General features: G+C 36.2%; 2 protein-coding genes across 4 annotated transcripts; one reads left to right on the top strand and one right to left on the bottom strand.

Moving 5' to 3' along the window:
- Positions 1-1,176: 1,176 nt before the first annotated feature.
- On the bottom strand, positions 1,177-7,987 carry Pez (protein tyrosine phosphatase non-receptor pez). 3 transcript variants are annotated; one of them, XM_068294988.1, is made up of 7 exons: positions 7,599-7,987; positions 4,636-6,697; positions 3,649-4,570; positions 2,954-3,172; positions 2,721-2,897; positions 2,328-2,651; positions 1,177-1,788 (listed from the first exon to the last, which is right to left on the bottom strand). In XM_068294988.1, exons 1-7 carry the CDS (start codon positions 7,681-7,683, stop codon positions 1,660-1,662), a joined length of 3,918 nt encoding a protein of 1,305 aa, XP_068151089.1. In that variant the 5' UTR covers positions 7,684-7,987; the 3' UTR covers positions 1,177-1,659. The 3 variants fall into 3 exon arrangements, with proteins under 3 accessions (XP_068151089.1, XP_068151088.1, XP_068151090.1); XM_068294987.1 differs by having other exon boundaries at positions 3,649-4,573; positions 7,599-7,985; XM_068294989.1 differs by lacking the exon at positions 1,177-1,788 and adding an exon at positions 2,178-2,228 and having other exon boundaries at positions 3,649-4,573; positions 7,599-7,985.
- A 586-nt stretch (positions 7,988-8,573) lies between these two features.
- Positions 8,574-18,750, top strand: Cpr (Cytochrome P450 reductase). Its single transcript, XM_068295692.1, is given in 9 exon segments — positions 8,574-8,910; positions 14,251-14,446; positions 14,599-14,941; positions 16,464-16,588; positions 16,658-16,805; positions 16,807-17,260; positions 17,317-17,570; positions 17,572-17,969; positions 18,040-18,750. Coding segments are annotated over 8 exon segments (2,052 nt in total). The 5' UTR covers positions 8,574-8,910; positions 14,251-14,261; the 3' UTR covers positions 18,185-18,750.
- Positions 18,751-18,952: the final 202 nt, after the last annotated feature.

Raw genomic sequence — 18,952 nt, forward strand, 5'->3', positions numbered from 1 at the left:
TATACCATGAATCTATATTCATTTGGTAAAATTTTATCAACATTTATTTATTTTTTTTTGTAATACTTTCTATTGATAATGCTTTTCGCTCCGATAAGTTCTTTATATCTTTTCTAATATATTTTGTACTATCCTGATTTTGATAATTTTTTGATTGTACATTTTTATTGATATAGAGTCTATATCTGAGATCAACAGATTGAATGATGATTTTAATAGTTTTTTTTGGTATAAACATTAAGGAAATTGAGATATACAGTTCTTAAATAGAAAAGATTTTGTTTCATCAAATCTTTGAATAATTATCAAATTATTTGAATTCGTAACTTCTGAAAATTTTAATTGAATTTCGAAATATGTAAAAATTTCAATTGTATTTCATAAATTTTCTAACTCAGAAAGTTGAAGCAGAATTTATTTGTTAAACAACAATTAAAATACTTAATTTTCTTCATCTGTGTACATTTCCTTTGTTTGATTTTCAAAAATATCAGAAATCATTTATTAGAATCATAGTTCGCAATTCATAGCTGAAGGTTTTTGCCCTTACGCTCACTATTAGAGAAAATCTATATATGGAAAACTCATCGGACTTTTTGTATAAAATGCTATCAATAATTTATTCAATTTTTTTATTTTTTGGCCTTAAATCTTGCAAGTTATCGCTAAAATTTCAGCAAATTAGATCGAAAATGACTGAATTTTACATATTCTTAGATATTTTTTTCTTATCAAACACTTAAAAAAGTTTCTTGCCAAATTTTGAATTTGAATAAACCGGAAAACTTTTGAAAAAGAAACCCAAAAACGAAAACATGAATCCCAATACTGAGAAGTCACGCGCAAAAACCCCAAACAAATTATGTACTCAATTTTGCTTGGCAGTTATAAACAGTTTAACAAATAAATCAAATATTTACAACAAACATAACAAGATAAAAAAAAAAAAACAGAATTTTTTAATTATATATTTTAATTACATTATAAATTCATTAAAAAAGTTCTTTATGTATATAAATATGTAATGCGAATTACTTTGGAAAACATATTTAAAAAACTGAAAAAGAAAAGAATACAGAAATACAGTATTTAAAAAACCCAAACAATCGCGAATCAATCTGGGATTCTGGGGTTTCTCCATGGCAACAAAAAACATAATAATATCGAAATTGTTCCTTTGCATTTATAAAGTTTTTATTGCTTTTGCTTTGTTAGGATTTCAATTGGTTCGTATATAAAAAAAAATAAACAATTATGTATATTTTATATATAAATAATTTGGCTTTAAACCTAAGAGCATTAGAATCAATAAAATTCTAGTGCTTTAAGTTTTGGTAACAAAATTTCCAAACTTATGATTACAATCAAGTCAATTCGTCGGTCGATCAAGTGTTAATCGATTTGGGATATACGATATGTGTTTATATATATATGTATATGTATGTAAATATGGTAAAAGAGCTGCCACAGAATGGAAGAAGAGTTGAAAACATTAAATATATATATACATATGTACATATGTATATGTATATAGCAAGTCTTAAGTAAGAAACTTGTTCATTTTTATGCATACTTAAAAACGATAAAATTGAATTAAACTGAAATACTTAGGGCACAAAAGGCCATGGTCATCATAGTAATTGGTAGTTGTTCGTCCTCTCAGATCAACCTCGTACGTTTAAGATAGGTGATGAGCAGATTGTATATGAATTTATATTGCGCTAATGACGGTATTATGCTATCACGTTGATGACGCAGCTGCCCAATGACACGTGGTATATCTAAATCCTAAAATATACAAAATATTAAGTATTAATATGCAAACCAATTCGAAAAGCACAAAAGATGATACTTATAGACAAAGTTAGAATCAGGCAAATATAATGAGTACTTCAATGTTTATTACCTATGAATTCTTATTTCTTTTCATTCTTGTTCATTTTAATTGTATCAAACTTTCTTAGAAAAAAATAAGATTAAAAGAAAACAATATGAACTTAATTTCGAAATGCATACCTTCATAAAAAATTCCTCATAATAGCGCAGAAAGTCTCAACTTTTAAGAACCTTTCATAAATTATCAACTCTTTTAGATAGCATTTAAGTATGGGAAGAAGGAAAGAATTCTGAGAATGTCTAATCTTTATCATTGGTTAACAATTTAAGAGCATTCTGAAGGTTTGTTTTGTGCTTCAGATAAAGCCGCAGGTCTCATAAAAAGATAGTACCTATTTATGTATATATTTTTGGTTACAAACTTATCAACATTCTAGTAAATGTGTTGACTCTAGACTTAACTTCAAGAAGCTGAAAATTTAATCTCTTACCTCATTATGATCTAAAGTATAGAGCAATAAATCCGCAGTTAAGGTCACGCCGGAGCGTCCGCCACCTTCAAGGCAATGTATTAGCACTGGAGGATTTGTATTATGACCCGGTGGCACTTCATGCGTTGATGCCAATCTGACAGAATTAAGTTCCTCGAGAAAATCGAGAAAATGATTGACATCACGTGGACAATTTTGTTCCGCCCAGTCGGCATATTGTAAATGCCAAACAGATCGATATCGTCGTGAAGGAGCATGATATAGACGCAATTTGCTGGTGGTGCAGCGATCGGTAGTTTGTGAGAATTCCTGATACACTTGGAACTGTCATAAATTGGAAAAAGAAAGGCAATTAATATTGCCCTAAAGGGGTTTCCTATATTGTCCACTAACCTGACCAAACTCTAGGCGCTGTTGACTGCTTAGTGGTATATAGCTCATATCTTCAGTTAGTTGAACAACCAAATAGACATCCGCCTCCCATACGCATTGCCAGAAGATGCGCATTGTTTGCGATTCTTGTGGGGATTGAGCCACAATGTAGAAACGTTGCTTGGTACCGACAGTGGCCTAGAATTAACAAAAAGTATTATAATTGTTTAAGGAGTTTAATTCATTATTCTTACCGATATATACGATGCATTTACATAGCCATGACGATTGTCCATCGAGGGTGTGAGTCGTACGCGATTATCATCATAGGGTAAAAAGTTGGGATCATGATTCTTCGGCTCGTTCTCCTCCAGTAAGGCACAATCGTATTGAGCCTGGTCACGTCGTTTAGGAATGCGTTCGAATTCCATGAAAAGCTGTGAGTCTTGTAGCTTTTCGTTGAGTATTTGACACTGCAAGAAGAAATCAAATAGTATGAAAAGGAAAATTAAGATACTTCTAGGACTTGGTCAGTGATCTAAAGTAATATATTATTGGTAAAACGTATATGGAACGAGTGTATCGTGATTCTTTTCTTAAACGGTCTGAATTCATAGATCAAAGTGTTTAGACTAACAAATATCAGGAACTTTGTTTTGGAGGACTCGTTGCATTCAGACTTATTTGGTTTATGAATGTTCTACTTTTGATTACGAAAATTAAGCCGTAAGATAACCAATTTATATGAATATACGTTTCTTGAAGTTTTCTGAGTTAGCAACGTTTTCACGTCCACAAACTTGAGATATAGTTTATATTGGTTATCAACCCAATCGACTTTATCAAAGTCACATTTCAGAAGATTTAATGGCTTTTCACACGATCAAGAAATGTTTTCAAAACTTAGTTAAAACTTTATAAATTGATTAATTGTTTGCCAAATGCTCACCAGCTTATCCTTGGAGTATTGTCCAGATATGGGCTGCGGTTTGCTCACGCCCGTGGACCAACGATACGGTTGCGGAAGATTCAAATCATCTTGGGCCAATTTCAGTTTAGCTGCCAATTTGGCATGTTGTTGGCTTGTGTTGGCCTTCTCTCGGCCCAAGGTGGCTGCTTTTTGCTTGTCGGGCGTTTTGCCGCGAGCCAAGAAGTTCCAACGCTTCTTGCGCTTGCCATCTTTGCTGGCCGACGACGAGGAGGTGGTATCCAATGTGGAATTGAACATGGACGATGTGGATGCTGATGTATTGGCTGATAGATTCATGGCACTGAACTGCTGATGCAGCGTATCGCCCGCTGGCGATATAACGTCCACGGGCGTGGTTCTATTTAGGCTAGCGGTCGAGCGATGTTGTCTAGGTGGAGGCGTGGCTCCTATGGCTGGCGCGGCACTGGCCGCTCGTGTGGATCGCATGGGAGCCTGCTGTTGTGGTTCCAGGAATTGCAGTTCTGTGCTGGCCGCCCGATCGGCTCCATACTTCTTAATGTTACGCGTGACCTCGTCATCTGGTGGTGTTTGAGAGTTAATGGTTAGGGTAACCACATTATTGTGACGAGCAGCGGGCACTGGAACAACTCCCGGCGGTGCCGATTGTATGGACGAGGCTCGTTGACGCATGGCCACGGCATGGGCAGCAGCGGCAGTGCCATTGCTGCCACCAGATGCTGCCCTTTGTGGCAGTGGCACATTCTCGTAGATGGGCTCAATCGAACCATTGATGGCGCTGCGTTGCAGCGGAGTGGGTGTAGTGGACGGTGGCGGATGATTTGGTGGAGGCGGCGGCGGTGGCGAAGCTATTGCCGGCGGTTGAGGACTACTTGCTGGTGGAGGAGCTGAACTTCGATAGCCACTGGGCGGCAATGTTGGACTACTACAAAAACACGCAAAAGGGTTAACCAATTGTGACTCTTATTCGTGCTTCGAAACACTTACCTCTGAGCTGCTTGGGCAGCGGCTGCTGCTGCCGCCTGACTCATGGCCGATTGACGCAATTGTGACATTATCGAAGGCTGCTCTTCAATCATATTGAGGTTCTCGAATGTGCCATGGAGTGGTAAATACGGTTGCGATAGACCCACATGACCAATATACGGATATTGATGCAGCATAGTGGCTCCCGATGAGGTGGGCACATTACCGCCATGGGCTAAGCCAACGGCTCCTCCATTACCGGCTGCCAAATGGGCCGCCACATATTGTCCACCATTCAAGAGAGTGCGATTCGATACAAGATCCGGAGATGAGCCACTCACATAGTTGCGATAGCCGTGCAGGGGCCGCGGTGTGGCCACAGCAAGATCAGGTGTGGATGAGGAACTCAAACGATTGACGGGATACGGTGGAGGGGCTTTGTTTCGCATCATATGCATGCGATGGGATAACTCCAAATAGGCTTGAGGATTGGCCATTGAGGGTTGCTGCTGCTGTTGCTGCTGCTGGGGTTGTTGTTGCGGTTGCTGATGATAGAGATTGATATGATGATGATGATGATGCAAGGCAGCCGCCGGTTGAGCAACATCCGGATAACGATGTGCTGTTAGGTGACCCAAAAAGAGGTTCTCATTGTAGACATTCGGATTATGGACATCGGGCTGCGAGCCTGCATAGTAGGCAGCATGTCCGGGTGTCCCTGCCAGGGCCATGGTCATGTTATGCAACTCGGCAGAAGGTGTTCGATATTTCAATTGAACTGCGGTCTCATAATCCGGAGCGGGTCTGTACGTAGGCAACATGGCCTTGAGGCGTTCCCTCTCCTCCGTATTGTTGTTGTTATTATGATGCAACAGACCATTCGAAGAGTGTAGATTGTTATTACTCAGATCCAGGCAGGAGCTACTTTGACCCAAGAGCTGGGAATGCGTTTGACTAGTGGCCAACGAGATGTTTGAAGAGATTAATTGCTGTTGCAGTTGTTGTTGCTGCTGGAACTGTTGTTGCTGCTGCTGATGCTGTTGTTGTTGCTGCTGTTGTTGCTGCTGCAGTTGATCTCGTTCCCTTTCCCTTTCATTATAGTCCACATAATCGACATAACCCACAACACTCTCACTATTGATGGCAACTTGATTATTTCCCTCCATATCCGCTCCACTGCCCATGCTCGAGGGCGTGGCCGTGTCAATGAAACGTTTGAAAAACTTATGCTGACTTATACATAATTTCCAAAAGTATCTAGCCATATCAGCCTCCGAGAAGATGAAACTGCCCACAATACTGCCCTCGCCATCCAATTTGTTTTGCTCAATCTTGATCGTACGCTTGTCAATCGTGACCGTATGGAAATCCTTCCATGGGAAATACTGCCGACCATTATCCGCATTCACCACCATGCCATTGATGGCCAATCCGAGGAGTATATCATTTCCCAATGTATCTTTGGCCTGGAAACGTTCCTCGCCATAGCCATCCAATTGCTGGCAACATTGTATATACATCTCCTCCGCCTGACTCTGACTCAAATGATCGAGGTTTGTTTGCTGTTGCAGCACCTCCATTATCAGGCCATCCAGCATGCTGTCATCATTGGCCAATCCCTGCATATTGCGTGGCAGTATCAACGATTTCTTTAGATAATCCTTACTCTGTTTATCCCCCTGATGGTGATTGTTATAGCTATCGTATTCCGCTTGCCGGCAATAAAGAGCCAGCAGGATGGCTCTGCGTATATCGCAGGCGATGCGTCCCTCATAGATGTCACTCTTCAGTTGTAGGAAATAATAGAATCTTGTCGCTTCGTCGGTTAAATGCCTCACACCCGTGGTCACATAATGACGTACTCTCAGATAGATCTTTGGCGCCTGAGCATATTTCTCCAACTGACGGCTCAAAGAGCGTTCCAAATCGATCCATTTGAATTCATCATCTTTGCCACCTTTGACCACATAACGTAAGCCGAAGAATTCGGGCTGTTGGATAAGTAAACGTTGACAAACATTATCCAAACACTCTTGGCCCTTGCTCTCCGAGCTGATGGTGCAGTCAACAGTGCTCGAAGTGTCTGCGAGAGAGAGAGAGAGAATTTAAGTGTGAGTGTGTCAGATAGAGAGGGCAATAAATAGATGTGGCTAAAAACGTGCTTCACATCGAGCAGCGCACGCGCAAATATGTAAATTTCCGACATTTTTTTCTAATCGACTGACTGACTGAATGGCTTACCTCCCTCCACTCCGCTTCCTAATATGTTTCTTTTTATTAACGGAAATTGTTTCAAGTTAATTTATTTAAGACCCCTCCCCCCGCCAAGCACCTTTGCACACTATCAACGCATAGAATTTAGAGGGTACATGCATGTATATAGAGATCGGAAATGAGAAAGGTATCAAAGTGATTTCAAATGAAAGATCTTTGATTATATTAGGCCCTCTTTTCTTGCCCTTCCCCTACAGTCCTTAGCCAATAAAGATAAGAGGGTTAAGAGAGCTTAATAGTTAATTTACGAACAGCAGAATTTTGTCAGAATAAAGAGAAACAAGGTACACTCAATCCTCAATCCAAACAATCTAAGGCAAGTAAAAAATCACAAGCCTGAAGGATACTCAAATATCATGCAAATTTTATGTCCTTGATAAATCTCCTAATCAGCTCTTGTTAAATGCTGACACTGAGAAAACTAAGATAAGATCTGTAACTAATCCAATAGCAGCAACAAGTTCAAATTAACAGGTAATAAACATAGCAACAGTTGGAAATTCAATTTACAAAATTTCCCTCGATAATAATGTTTCACTGCAGCTGTTTTTCCTTCTTAGACATGTTGTATCTGGATTAGTCGTAAAATTGGCCGTGGTGAAGGAGGAGGGGGCGGGGGAGGCGATACTTTGCTACGCCCCACAATTCCAATTCCATTTCACTGTCACACACTCATTCAGGGCCCACTTGGGTTATTCACACTCACTCACCTAATAAATGATGCACAGATATAACAAACAAACTTTTCGACGTCACATTATATTGGCGACACTTTTTCAAGAACTTCAATGGCATTTCCGGGCCGTTGGGCGATTGCGTTTACAATTTGGACTCAATTTAATACTCGATCGTGGTCGAAATGTGTTTTGTTGGTCTAAAGGAGCTCCATTTCGATTTGGCTTCCACAATAAATTACACAATTTTCCCTTTATTAGCACTTTTTTCACTTTGTCGTTTTCAAATGAAGGCACTGTGGTTTCGTAAGACCCTTGTTTGGGTTTTTAAAATTATAAATTTATTTTATAGTAATTAAAACTCGATTTTGGCAAATAAGAAAATTAAAAAGTTAACAAAAAAGAAGAATCAACTAAAAACCAATGTCTGGTCACACCAAATATTTTAACCGACTTGCCAGATGTGTAGAAAAATATTTTAAGATCGATAATCGATTATTGAATCCTAAACCAGTATTAATTTATCATCAGCACTGGAAAATATTTATTTTAGAAAATATTGTTGAGCTTACAATATTTCTTGATTTTATAGAACAAATATAGTTCAGAATACAATATTCGGTTTCCAGAGCAGCCGAATATTCCGCGAATTTATAATTTAGAGTAAAATATTTGGCTACCAGGGCGGTCAAACAACGCGCCAAATAAAGAATAGCGTTTGGCAACACTGAAATCTAGCTTTAACCGATTTTCCCACTTTGCAACACTGAACTCTCGAGTAGTTTCAGTAAATATTTACCTTCTTTCGTTTGATACCGAGTAACTTAAGTAAATGTTTACCAAAGTTTTATATCTTTTAAAAAATTTCAAAATTTAAATCTCTGTTTCGATGACCGATAGGTCGATAACCGATAGCAACGCATCGTTTTTCAATTTTTCATCAGCAGCACTGGCCGATATGTTTTTGTTCGCAGTGCTGCCAGCCTGCGAGGTTTTCTCCATCCACCACTTGTTGTTGTTGTGTTGTTGATTAACCGTGTGGAGGAGCGCGCTTGCTGAGGCTCGTATATAAAATAAAAACGTATATACATATGTGTACATACGTATATGTGCACCCATTAGTTCAGCCGCCGTCGTCGTCGTCGTGGCTCTTCCACTTTAACTAAATAAAACAAATTAAGCGCTTGGATTTGTCGCTCGTCGTCATCCATCCGCCTTCATGTAAAACGTGAAATCAAAATCGAATACTAAATAAAGGAATAAAAAGAACGTGAAAAAAAAATTCAGCAACAACAACCAACAATAAGTGCAATTTACATAAAAAAAAAATCTTGCTGACTGTGAATAAGTAAGTTACAAAAGTAAATTTTTTGTTGCTCTCCGTTTGCCAACATTTTTTTAGGCCAAGCCCAGAAACCACGCGCCGATGAATAAATAATAAATTGATTGGTTTTTTTCTTCCACTTTGTTTGATGGTCAAGGTTACAGAAGTGAGACACAAGTATACAACTTCAAAAAAAAAAAAAAAAACAAGAAAAAAAATGCCATCCATTTGTGTACGTGCGAGCGAGAGCGCCAATAGCCAGACGAGTTTAAAGTTCAAGCAACAAGTATCTGCTTCTGTTTCTCGCTCTGTCTAGCAACAGGTTGCTTTGCATTACATACATATGTACATATGTATTTCTCTCTACTGCTGCTATCTCTCTTGCTCTCATTGATGGCATTGTGTACTGGAAACTGCGTGCAATTTACTTTAATAACAATTTTGTTTGAAATATTTGCTATTTTTGGACACACCCCAAGCCACACATGCAAAGGAATACATAGGGGTCTATGTTTTTATGTACATAAGTATGTACATATGTTATTTTCAGTTTGTATGTAGGCATATTGTATTGCATAATGAAAAGTGATAACTCTGATTTGTATACGAATACAATTCGTATTCATAGGCGTACATTTGTAGATCTTGTCAGCTGTTTGCACGTGGGTTGTCACATAAGTTTCGAAACTTTTACAGAGACAATAGATATAGTTGGACCTCGATTATCCGGGACGGTCGGGACCAGAGCCATCACGGAAAATTGAAAAACCCGGTAAATCGACAGCAAAATTTTCACATATTTCGTACTTGAAATTCTTTAAGTACATATGTACATACATACATATCTTTAAATCAATCCACAAACAAGTGTTTCATAGTTCGACAAAGTAATATGTACATACACGAGTGTTTCTCATTGATTACTAACTAAAACGGGGAAGCCCCGAATTCGTTTTATTATTTTAGAAAAAAGTTTTTGTTTGAAATCACGGATAATAGGTTATCACGGTTAACAGTGAGAATGAAACAAATTCAACTTCATCCCGGATAATAGGGGTGCCGGATAATCGAGGTTCAACTGTACTAATATTTCACTGACTTATATCAAGCAAATCTTAAGACCAGTGAAAAAAGTTATATTCAAGACAAATAAGTTATTTTCTGCTTATCTATTCAGATTTTTTACATTTTCGCAAAGTTTTAAGGTGTCTTCCTTTACAACAAACCTGAATACATTGTATTCTTGAATATTATATTACATTACATTAAAAATTAAAAGAGATGCGGGAAAAGAGATGCTGAAAGTTCTTACAACGGAATACTCAATTCGAAATTTATGCAAGAAACAAAAAAGACGTCGGTTAATGCACTTCAAGTGCACTTTTTTTGTTTGTTTTTTTTTTGAGTTACAGATTCAAGCACGTTCATAGCAATATATAGATACATACATATATAAGCGACTTTTATTTGATGAACTCATGTACATACATACATATGTATGTATGTACAAAGTTCATTCATTTCACAAACTTATATATTTACATACGTGGGGAAACCCTCGTAAAATCTGTGTGTTGATTTCTCGTCGAGATTATTTAATTAAATTAAATTGCATTTTTTTTTTTTTTTTTTTTGTAGTTTGCCGTTTGTTGTAATTAAATACATTGTGATTTTCTTATAATCGTTATGCAAAATGTAGTTCACATTCAGATTAAAAATCCATTACAGATACTTTTTATATTGAGAAAGATTTAGATTTAAATAAGATTAATCTTGTCCAAAATGAACTCACTTTGACGTATTAGTAAGTTCATTCTTGCAACAAAAGTTAAAAAATATATACATACATATTGTATCTCCCCAAAATCTTTGTTAATCAAAAAACTGACCTTTCCATAGTAAACTTTCTGTTTTGTTTCCATAATTTGCTTTAAAAATTCTTATGCATATTTATAATGCATTTAACGAGTTAATTTGATTTGAGTTATTTTTCATTCCAATTCCACTCACAAGTTTGTGGTCAACATACTTGAAAGTAGTCACTAATCACTCTAGTTCAAAACAAACGCTTTGTGCTCCGTCATAAAGCATTTGGTTTTTTTTGCACTCTAATGCTGAGATGGCAAAATTTTGAAATCTCGTTTCGTGCATTGGCATTTTGAACATTTGAACAGATGCGAGACACAATGATAACATTTAATAAGGCTTCGGGTCTCCCTTCGGTATGATATTTTTAAAGGCATTATAGTAGTAATCATGAAATGGCAACAATTTTCTTTATCTATTGAAAAACTAAACAAAAATAATTTTGTCTCTATGTACTTTTAATGGAGAGAGTCGCGTATTTTTTATGGCGCGACGATGATTCATTCACGAAAATACGAAAAAGTTTATTCAACTGGGAGGATTAAGTGCGATAAATAAATACATAAATAGATACATATGTTTTCCACTGAAAACGTCAGTGATAAACGGAAGTAAAGGTTGCCATTCAAAAAGTTTCAATAACACCCAAAAACTGAAACCTTTTTTTCCACCATTTATGTTTGAATTTTTTTTTCTCATTTGGTTCAAGGTTGAATGTTCCACATATTGTTTTGCCCATTGGTCTATGACAACGTCTGGTCAAATTTCAAATTTTAATTTAAAGCTTGAAAATTGCCACAATTAACGCACTTTAAAGGTAGAAAATGTAACAATTACAGCTTTGTTTTCAATGAAAACAAAAAAAAAAAACCTTTTTTAATGATGTTTTGTGTTTTGCAAATGGTAGATGTACTTTGGACCTTTTGTTTTAGGTTTAGGGTTTAAGGGCCAAATGTCAAAAGTTTGAATAGTTTGAAAAGCTTTAATATGATAAAGAATAATTCTTTGAACTTGTAATGTATAAAAGTTATTATTATACCATTATTATAGTTCAAAAGATGCTGTTTAAAAAAAACTACAAAAAACATTAAAAAGTTTAAAATTTAGTTGATATAATGATCTGAGATATATCTCTAAGTCTTTAAGACCCTTTTACAAAATAATCGTAAATTTTTAACAGCCATTTAAATCTTAATATGATATTTGAATGATTTTGATTTGAAAGAAAGTAGTGTAAAGTTTCTTCTCTGAGTCTAGGTCTTAAATTTGAAGGGAAAATTAATCGCATTGGTAGAAAATCGTTTTTCAAAAATTTTTTAAGACAGAAAATCTTAATAAAGGGTAAGCACACAAAAAGATTTATTCTGGTAAAGGTCTTGTCAAACGATTGTTGGCTTCATTTATCTATAATTCTCATCTAGTTTAAGCGTTGTAGACATCATATGTTCAATGAAACTCTAAAGTTGTTTATTAAAGTGACCTTTTCTTATTCCCTATTGAATGATCTTCTTCGAGCGGGCTTAAACGCAATGTAGACGGTCAAAGGAATAATCAAATTACACACTTATGTACATACATATGTATGTATGTATGCAGATATGTAGTCACAAATGCATTTTTGTTACTGTAAGGTAAATATTAATATGACATTTTTTGCTGACCTACATAAATTCACAGGTTCGTCCCGCGTCAGTTTCTGTCTGTTCAATTGTTGACTTGTCTTCATATATATTTTGGTATTGCTACATTTTAATTGAAATCCAACCTGTTGTCGTACGAGACTAGCCAATACATATAACAGATAAATTGAATATATGTATATACTGATTTGCATAAAAGTCGAGGTGATATTGCGGTTTTTTTCTCTTCTGTTTGCGTGTGTGTGCTCGATGTCGTCGTTTTGAGTGTTTAATATTCATTTTTTTGCCATTTGATTTGACCACAACAGCAACAATAGCGAATAGCAACTATCCACACGTAGGCACACTCGATAGACTCGGACACTCGTCTGCGTTATACGTACGTAGTAGGCGAACAGAAGTCATCGCATTAAGGCATTAAACCTTAACCGATTCTAAATTCAAGGTGGGCAACCAAACACGCTTTCTTTTACATTATTGTTCAAACCAAAAATATGAGATAATAATGAATTTACTTCGGGCACAGTTCGCTTTTCAAATTAACTGGTCAACGCACGCTAATCTTTCCCCTGCCATCTGTAAGCTAAAAGGGTCTCAAAAGGTCTTTTCCAAAACATGCAAAAAAAAATATATAAAAATTAACTCCTGTGCATATATTTTCATTTTTAAAAATGTGCGCATAAATAAGGTGTGCAATTAGGAGAACATATTGTCAAATAACTTAGAGTTACTAAATTTTATTGAAAGTTTTAGAAACTTGTGAATCAGAAGCGTGCTAGTGCTCAAAGATTAGTGTAGTTCTTCTCTAGAAAAATGCATTAAAATCATTACATTGATTATCCAATTGTTCAAATTTAGCAGAAGTAAATATTTTTATATGAAGCATCAATATAATGTGTTTTGTAAGTGTCATTAGTTCTATATAAAGAAAAGGTCAAAAACAAATATCCAAAAATTTAAAGACCTTTGAAAAATTGGCCATTAATTGGCCAACATTCATTAAAAACATGAAATAACAAAAATTTCCGATCTATTAGTCACATTGTATGGTAATTTTAGGTCGTTGGGATTTTTAGTATATTTTGTGAGGTTTCTGTTTACCTATGCCTGCATTGCAAAAATGTTTCTTAAACTTTCATCAGGCTTGGTAAATTCTAATCGTTGTTGTTAGATAGGTGTTGCTGTTCTTCTTGTTGCTGTTGTTTTGTTTTATAGAAAGTGTTTAGTGTGGTTGACTGTGACTGATAAGGTTTGACCATAAAACTGTTTGCCGAAACGCTACTAGCAGCTAGTTAAACGCACGCTCTTAAATCGTACAGACGTCTGTCTCTCTGGGTGTGCAGTTAGTGCAAACACAAATACAAACACAGTTATTACATAACTGACAGTTACTACAAGTTGAAAAAAAAAAAAAATATAAATAAAATATATAGTATTAAATATTCAAGGTAAAAACGATTAAAAACGCATTACTGATCAACTAGCTCGGAATTTTTATCTCTCTCTCTCTCTCGATTTCTCTCTCTATCATTCAATGTCAGATGACATGTGCGATATGAGTACCGTTAAAACAAGTGCGGAAGTAATTTACCGTTACACACAAATGCTAAATAGAAAGAAAAAACAAACTTACAATAAAAGACAATTTCAAAAGGCATAAAGAGAAAGAACGAAAGCAACCAAAATAGATCTTGGCTTACGTGGCATACATTAAAGTGCGTGTTCAAAGTGCCCAAAAATGTAAATTTTATGCAAAAAATTCCAAATAGAACTCAAATAGAAAATGGCAAATCACAAAATACACAGAACACTAACAAACCTGTGCGTCTTTCTCTCTCTCTTGCTTTATTTTTTTCAGAACTTTACACCATGTCCAGTGAGCAAACCATTGATGAAGCAGGCGCCGCTGCCGCCGCCGCTGCAGCTGGAGGAGATGAACCCTTTTTGGGTCTACTCGATATCGCCCTGTTGGCTGTTCTAATCGGTGGGGCTGCCTTCTATTTCCTTAGAAGTCGTAAGAAGGAAGAGGAACCAATTCGTAGCTATTCGATACAGTAAGTCCTTACAAAAGAATCAACTGAATTAGAAAGAATCTTAATTTAAATATAATTATCGTTCATTTGAAATATATATAATATATGAAAACTTGTTTACGTTTAAAATAAAAACATATAAAACAAAACTAATTGCATCTCCTTCTTTGCAGACCTACCACAGTGAGCACAATAAGTGCATCAGATAACTCGTTTATCAAAAAACTAAAAGCCTCCGGACGCAGTCTTGTTGTCTTCTATGGCTCACAGACGGGCACTGGTGAGGAATTCGCCGGACGTTTGGCCAAAGAAGGCATACGCTATCGTCTCAAGGGCATGGTAGCTGATCCCGAGGAATGCGATATGGAGGAATTGCTACAATTGAAGGATATTTCCAATTCATTGGCTGTCTTTTGTTTGGCCACCTATGGAGAGGGTGATCCCACAGATAATGCCATGGAATTCTATGAATGGATAACCAATGGCGAAGTTGATCTAACTGGTCTTAATTATGCGGTAAGCACAAGATCAAAAATTAAACAAAAAAACATTTATTTAATCTAAAGACATACATACATACATATGTATCTACCTATTGATTACAAAGCCGAAAAAAACGGAAAAAATTGACGCCGAATTGGCCTTCAATAGAATTATCGAGCACTGCCCCAATGATAAGATTCACATTACGCTATCTACTCACATTTGTAATTATAAATGCGATATGCGTAAATGTGTTGTTTGTTGTAAACAAAAGCCTTTTATATATTATATATAAATATTTGAATTGATAACTTCAAATGATGCAAACTCATGGCCAATGTTTGAAATGTAGCTAATAGAATTTCCGCAAACGTCGCCAATTTGTTGGATGACACAAAAACGTGTTTGAGACAATTGAAGCGGCGTAATATTTATTAATTAATGACGTCACATTCTAAATATAAAATATTATAATTAATCTTTGTGAAAAAGAATGAGAAAAATATTGTAATATTAGTCGAAAATTCGTAACAATATTTTGAAAAATTTGCTTGGTCAGCATGTTGTTTCTAAATTAGTAAACAAATTGCGTTGTTCGCAAGAACATAAATTTATAATTTCAATTTGCAGTTTGCAGATTAATTGCAATTTCAACTTTTCAAGTTGACAGAAAATCATTTTCAATAGAAATTCTACGCTGTTTGTTTGCAATACAGATAAGGTCTATTTCGAACTGAGGTCGTAAACATATTCTAGTACCTATGTACTTGTTCCGGTGCATGACGTCATCGTTTCGAGACTTATTTCCCTCCAAAAGAATGAATTTTGTGTTTTTACTGACCCTTCTCAAATTGAATAGTAAATAATAAATAGATCATAGATTTAAATATTAAAGAAAAGTTATTTACAGAACTTTTGCTTCAAAAAACCGTTAGCGACAAACGGTGCTAGAAAATTTTTTATTTTCCCATTTAAACTAATCTTGTATTTAGTTGTCAAGTTCATGCCCACAATCGGTAGTTCACTCTAAAGATAATTTTCAATGGATTTGTGACGTCACAATAATGTTCAAACTTTCCATGAACTTCTATCATGATTCTCTGCTTATCCAACACTGTTTTAGTACGTTTTTGTTTTTAGTATTTTTGCGGTATTTTTTAAGACATTTTTCCAAATGGACATCTGTTGCGCAATTTGTTTACAGTTTTCCTCACACCAAAAAGAAATGTGCCATTTGTAAATCGCGAATGTCATGAATGAAAAGTTTATTATGTGAAAAGTTAATTGAGTGGAAAAACCTTCAATTGACATGTTAGGCACGTTTACCGGCAGCGGCGCCGCTGTCGTTGCCGCCGCAGCTTTTAATTCTGCCCTTGGCACGTGTCGGCCGAAGCCGAGACTTCGAACTTTGCGCTTATTATTAAATAATTTATATAATAAAACAAAATTTCCACAAACGCTACTGTCTAATGAGGTAATCGAGAATAAAGTGAAATTGTAACTTTTCAATATTGTAACATTAATTGATATATTATTCAATTTGTCTTCTTTTTAGGTCTTTGGACTGGGCAACAAGACGTATGAGCATTATAATAAAGTTGCTGTCTATGTCGATAAGAGGCTAGAGGAGTTGGGTGCCAATCGTGTCTTTGAATTGGGATTGGGCGATGATGATGCCAAGTAAGTCGATCTAAATAAACTATAAATCATCAAAAAATATTAACGCCGTTTTAATCTCTCCTTTGGCAGCATTGAAGATGACTTCATTACCTGGAAGGATCGTTTCTGGCCCGCTGTCTGTGATCACTTTGGCATTGAGGGTGGCGGGGAAGAGGTGCTAATCCGTCAATATCGTCTACTTGAACAGCCCGATGTTCAGCCAGATCGCATATATACGGGGGGAAATCGCACGCTTGCATTCAATGCAAAATCAACGTCCTCCCTTCGATGCCAAGAATCCTTTCCTGGCACCCATAAAGGTCAATCGGGAGTTGCACAAGGGCGGCGGACGTTCATGCATGCATATTGAGCTCAGTATCGATGGTTCGAAAATGCGTTACGATGCCGGTGATCATGTGGCCATGTATCCGATTAACGATAAGAGTTTGGTCGAGAAACTGGGAGAGTTGTGCAAAGCCGATTTGGATACGGTATTCTCCTTGATCAATACTGATACGGATAGCAGTAAGAAGCATCCATTCCCCTGCCCAACAACGTATCGCACTGCCTTGACTCATTATTTGGAAATAACCGCTATACCACGTACACATATTCTGAAGGAATTGGCTGAATACTGTACGGATGAAAAGGAGAAGGAGCTATTGAGAAACATGGCCTCCATTGCCCCAGAAGGTGAGTGAATTGTATAGAAATAACAAAGGAAAATTAGCTAATAATATTTCTTACAGGTAAGGAAAAATATCAAAAATGGATTCAGGATGCCTGCCGGAATGTGGTTCATATATTGGAAGATATTAAATCGTGCAGGCCGCCATTGGATCACGTGTGTGAGCTGTTGCCCCGTCTTCAGCCACGTTACTATTCCATTTCCTCATCGGCCAAACTGCATCCCACTGATGTTCATGTCACGGCTGTCCTTGTGGAATATGAAACACCCACTGGACGCACTAACAAGGGTGTGGCCACCACTTACTTGAAAAACAAAAAAACCCCAAGAGGGTGGCGAGGAGGTGAAAGTGCCAGTTTTCATTAGGAAATCACAATTCCGTTTGCCCACCAAACCGGAGACTCCAATTATTATGGTTGGTCCTGGTACAGGATTGGCACCATTCCGTGGTTTCATACAGGAACGTCAGTTCCTACGTGACGAAGGCAAAGAAGTCGGCGATTCGGTCCTTTATTTCGGTTGCCGTAAACGCAGCGAAGACTATATCTATGAAACTGAACTTGAGGAATGGGTGAAGAAGGGAACTTTGACTCTCAAAGCTGCATTTTCGCGGGATCAAGAGAAAAAGATTTATGTTCAACATTTACTGGAACAGGATGCTGATCTCATTTGGAATGTTATTGGCGAGAAGAAGGGCCACTTTTACATCTGCGGGTAAGTTTAAATATAAAATTAAATTAAACTCATTTCCCTAACGTTGTATATTTTTGTCTGTTTTCCATAGTGATGCCAAGAATATGGCCGTCGATGTTAGAAATATTCTAGTAAAAATTCTCTCCACCAAAGGCAATATGAGCGAAGCAGATGCCGTTCAGTATATCAAGAAAATGGAGGCCCAGAAACGTTACTCAGCCGATGTCTGGAGCTAAACCGTCAAAAGAACAGAACAAAAACAAAAAGTCAACAAAATACTATCTTTATCCTTTGGTCAGAACAAAGCCCAGAATTCAAGGCACAATCTTCCCTTCTCACCGGAAGGGCAAACGCACGCACACACATTAAGCCACACACACACACATTCATAAGCCTAAAAAGTTTGTTTTTATCTAGTTTAATTAAGCATTATGGATAAATTTTTTTTTAAAAAAATGGTTTGGGAACTTCTTGTTGCGGTTCAACAAACAACATGTAAGCGAGAGAAAGTTGAAAAATTCTAGTTGTTTAAAGAGAGAAAGTGAGAAACCTGTGTAACAATTGTGAGCGTCAAGCAGATTAATTATTTAAAATTAAGTAGTTTTGTACGTATGCAAATTTAATTTAAAAAAACAATCAACAAATTTGACAAACTTTTCCTTTGTGTATTCTTTGATTCTCTGGTGATTTCAATATACAAATTATGTAACGAAATGTAGTGCAATTTAAACAAAACGAAAAAAAAAACACTTACAAAATGAAATTGTATTTTTATATAACAATAAAAAGAAAACACATATTATATATTTGTAAATAAATTTATTTTGCTATGTGGTTTTCCTGCAAAAAGAAAGTAGAAAATATTTAGGCAATACTTTTAAAGAAATTTTTAAGGCAATTTTTTGGCCAATTCCCATTAAAGAATTATCTAATTTGAAAAGTAATAAAGGAAATATTTCGCTAAATTAAGTTGAAAAGAGTTAAAGATACAAATTTAAGTAACT

Source organism: Drosophila tropicalis, unplaced genomic scaffold, assembly GCF_018151085.1.
Source record: "Drosophila tropicalis isolate 14030-0801.00 unplaced genomic scaffold, ASM1815108v1 contig_845, whole genome shotgun sequence".
NCBI lineage: Eukaryota > Metazoa > Arthropoda > Insecta > Diptera > Drosophilidae > Drosophila > Drosophila tropicalis.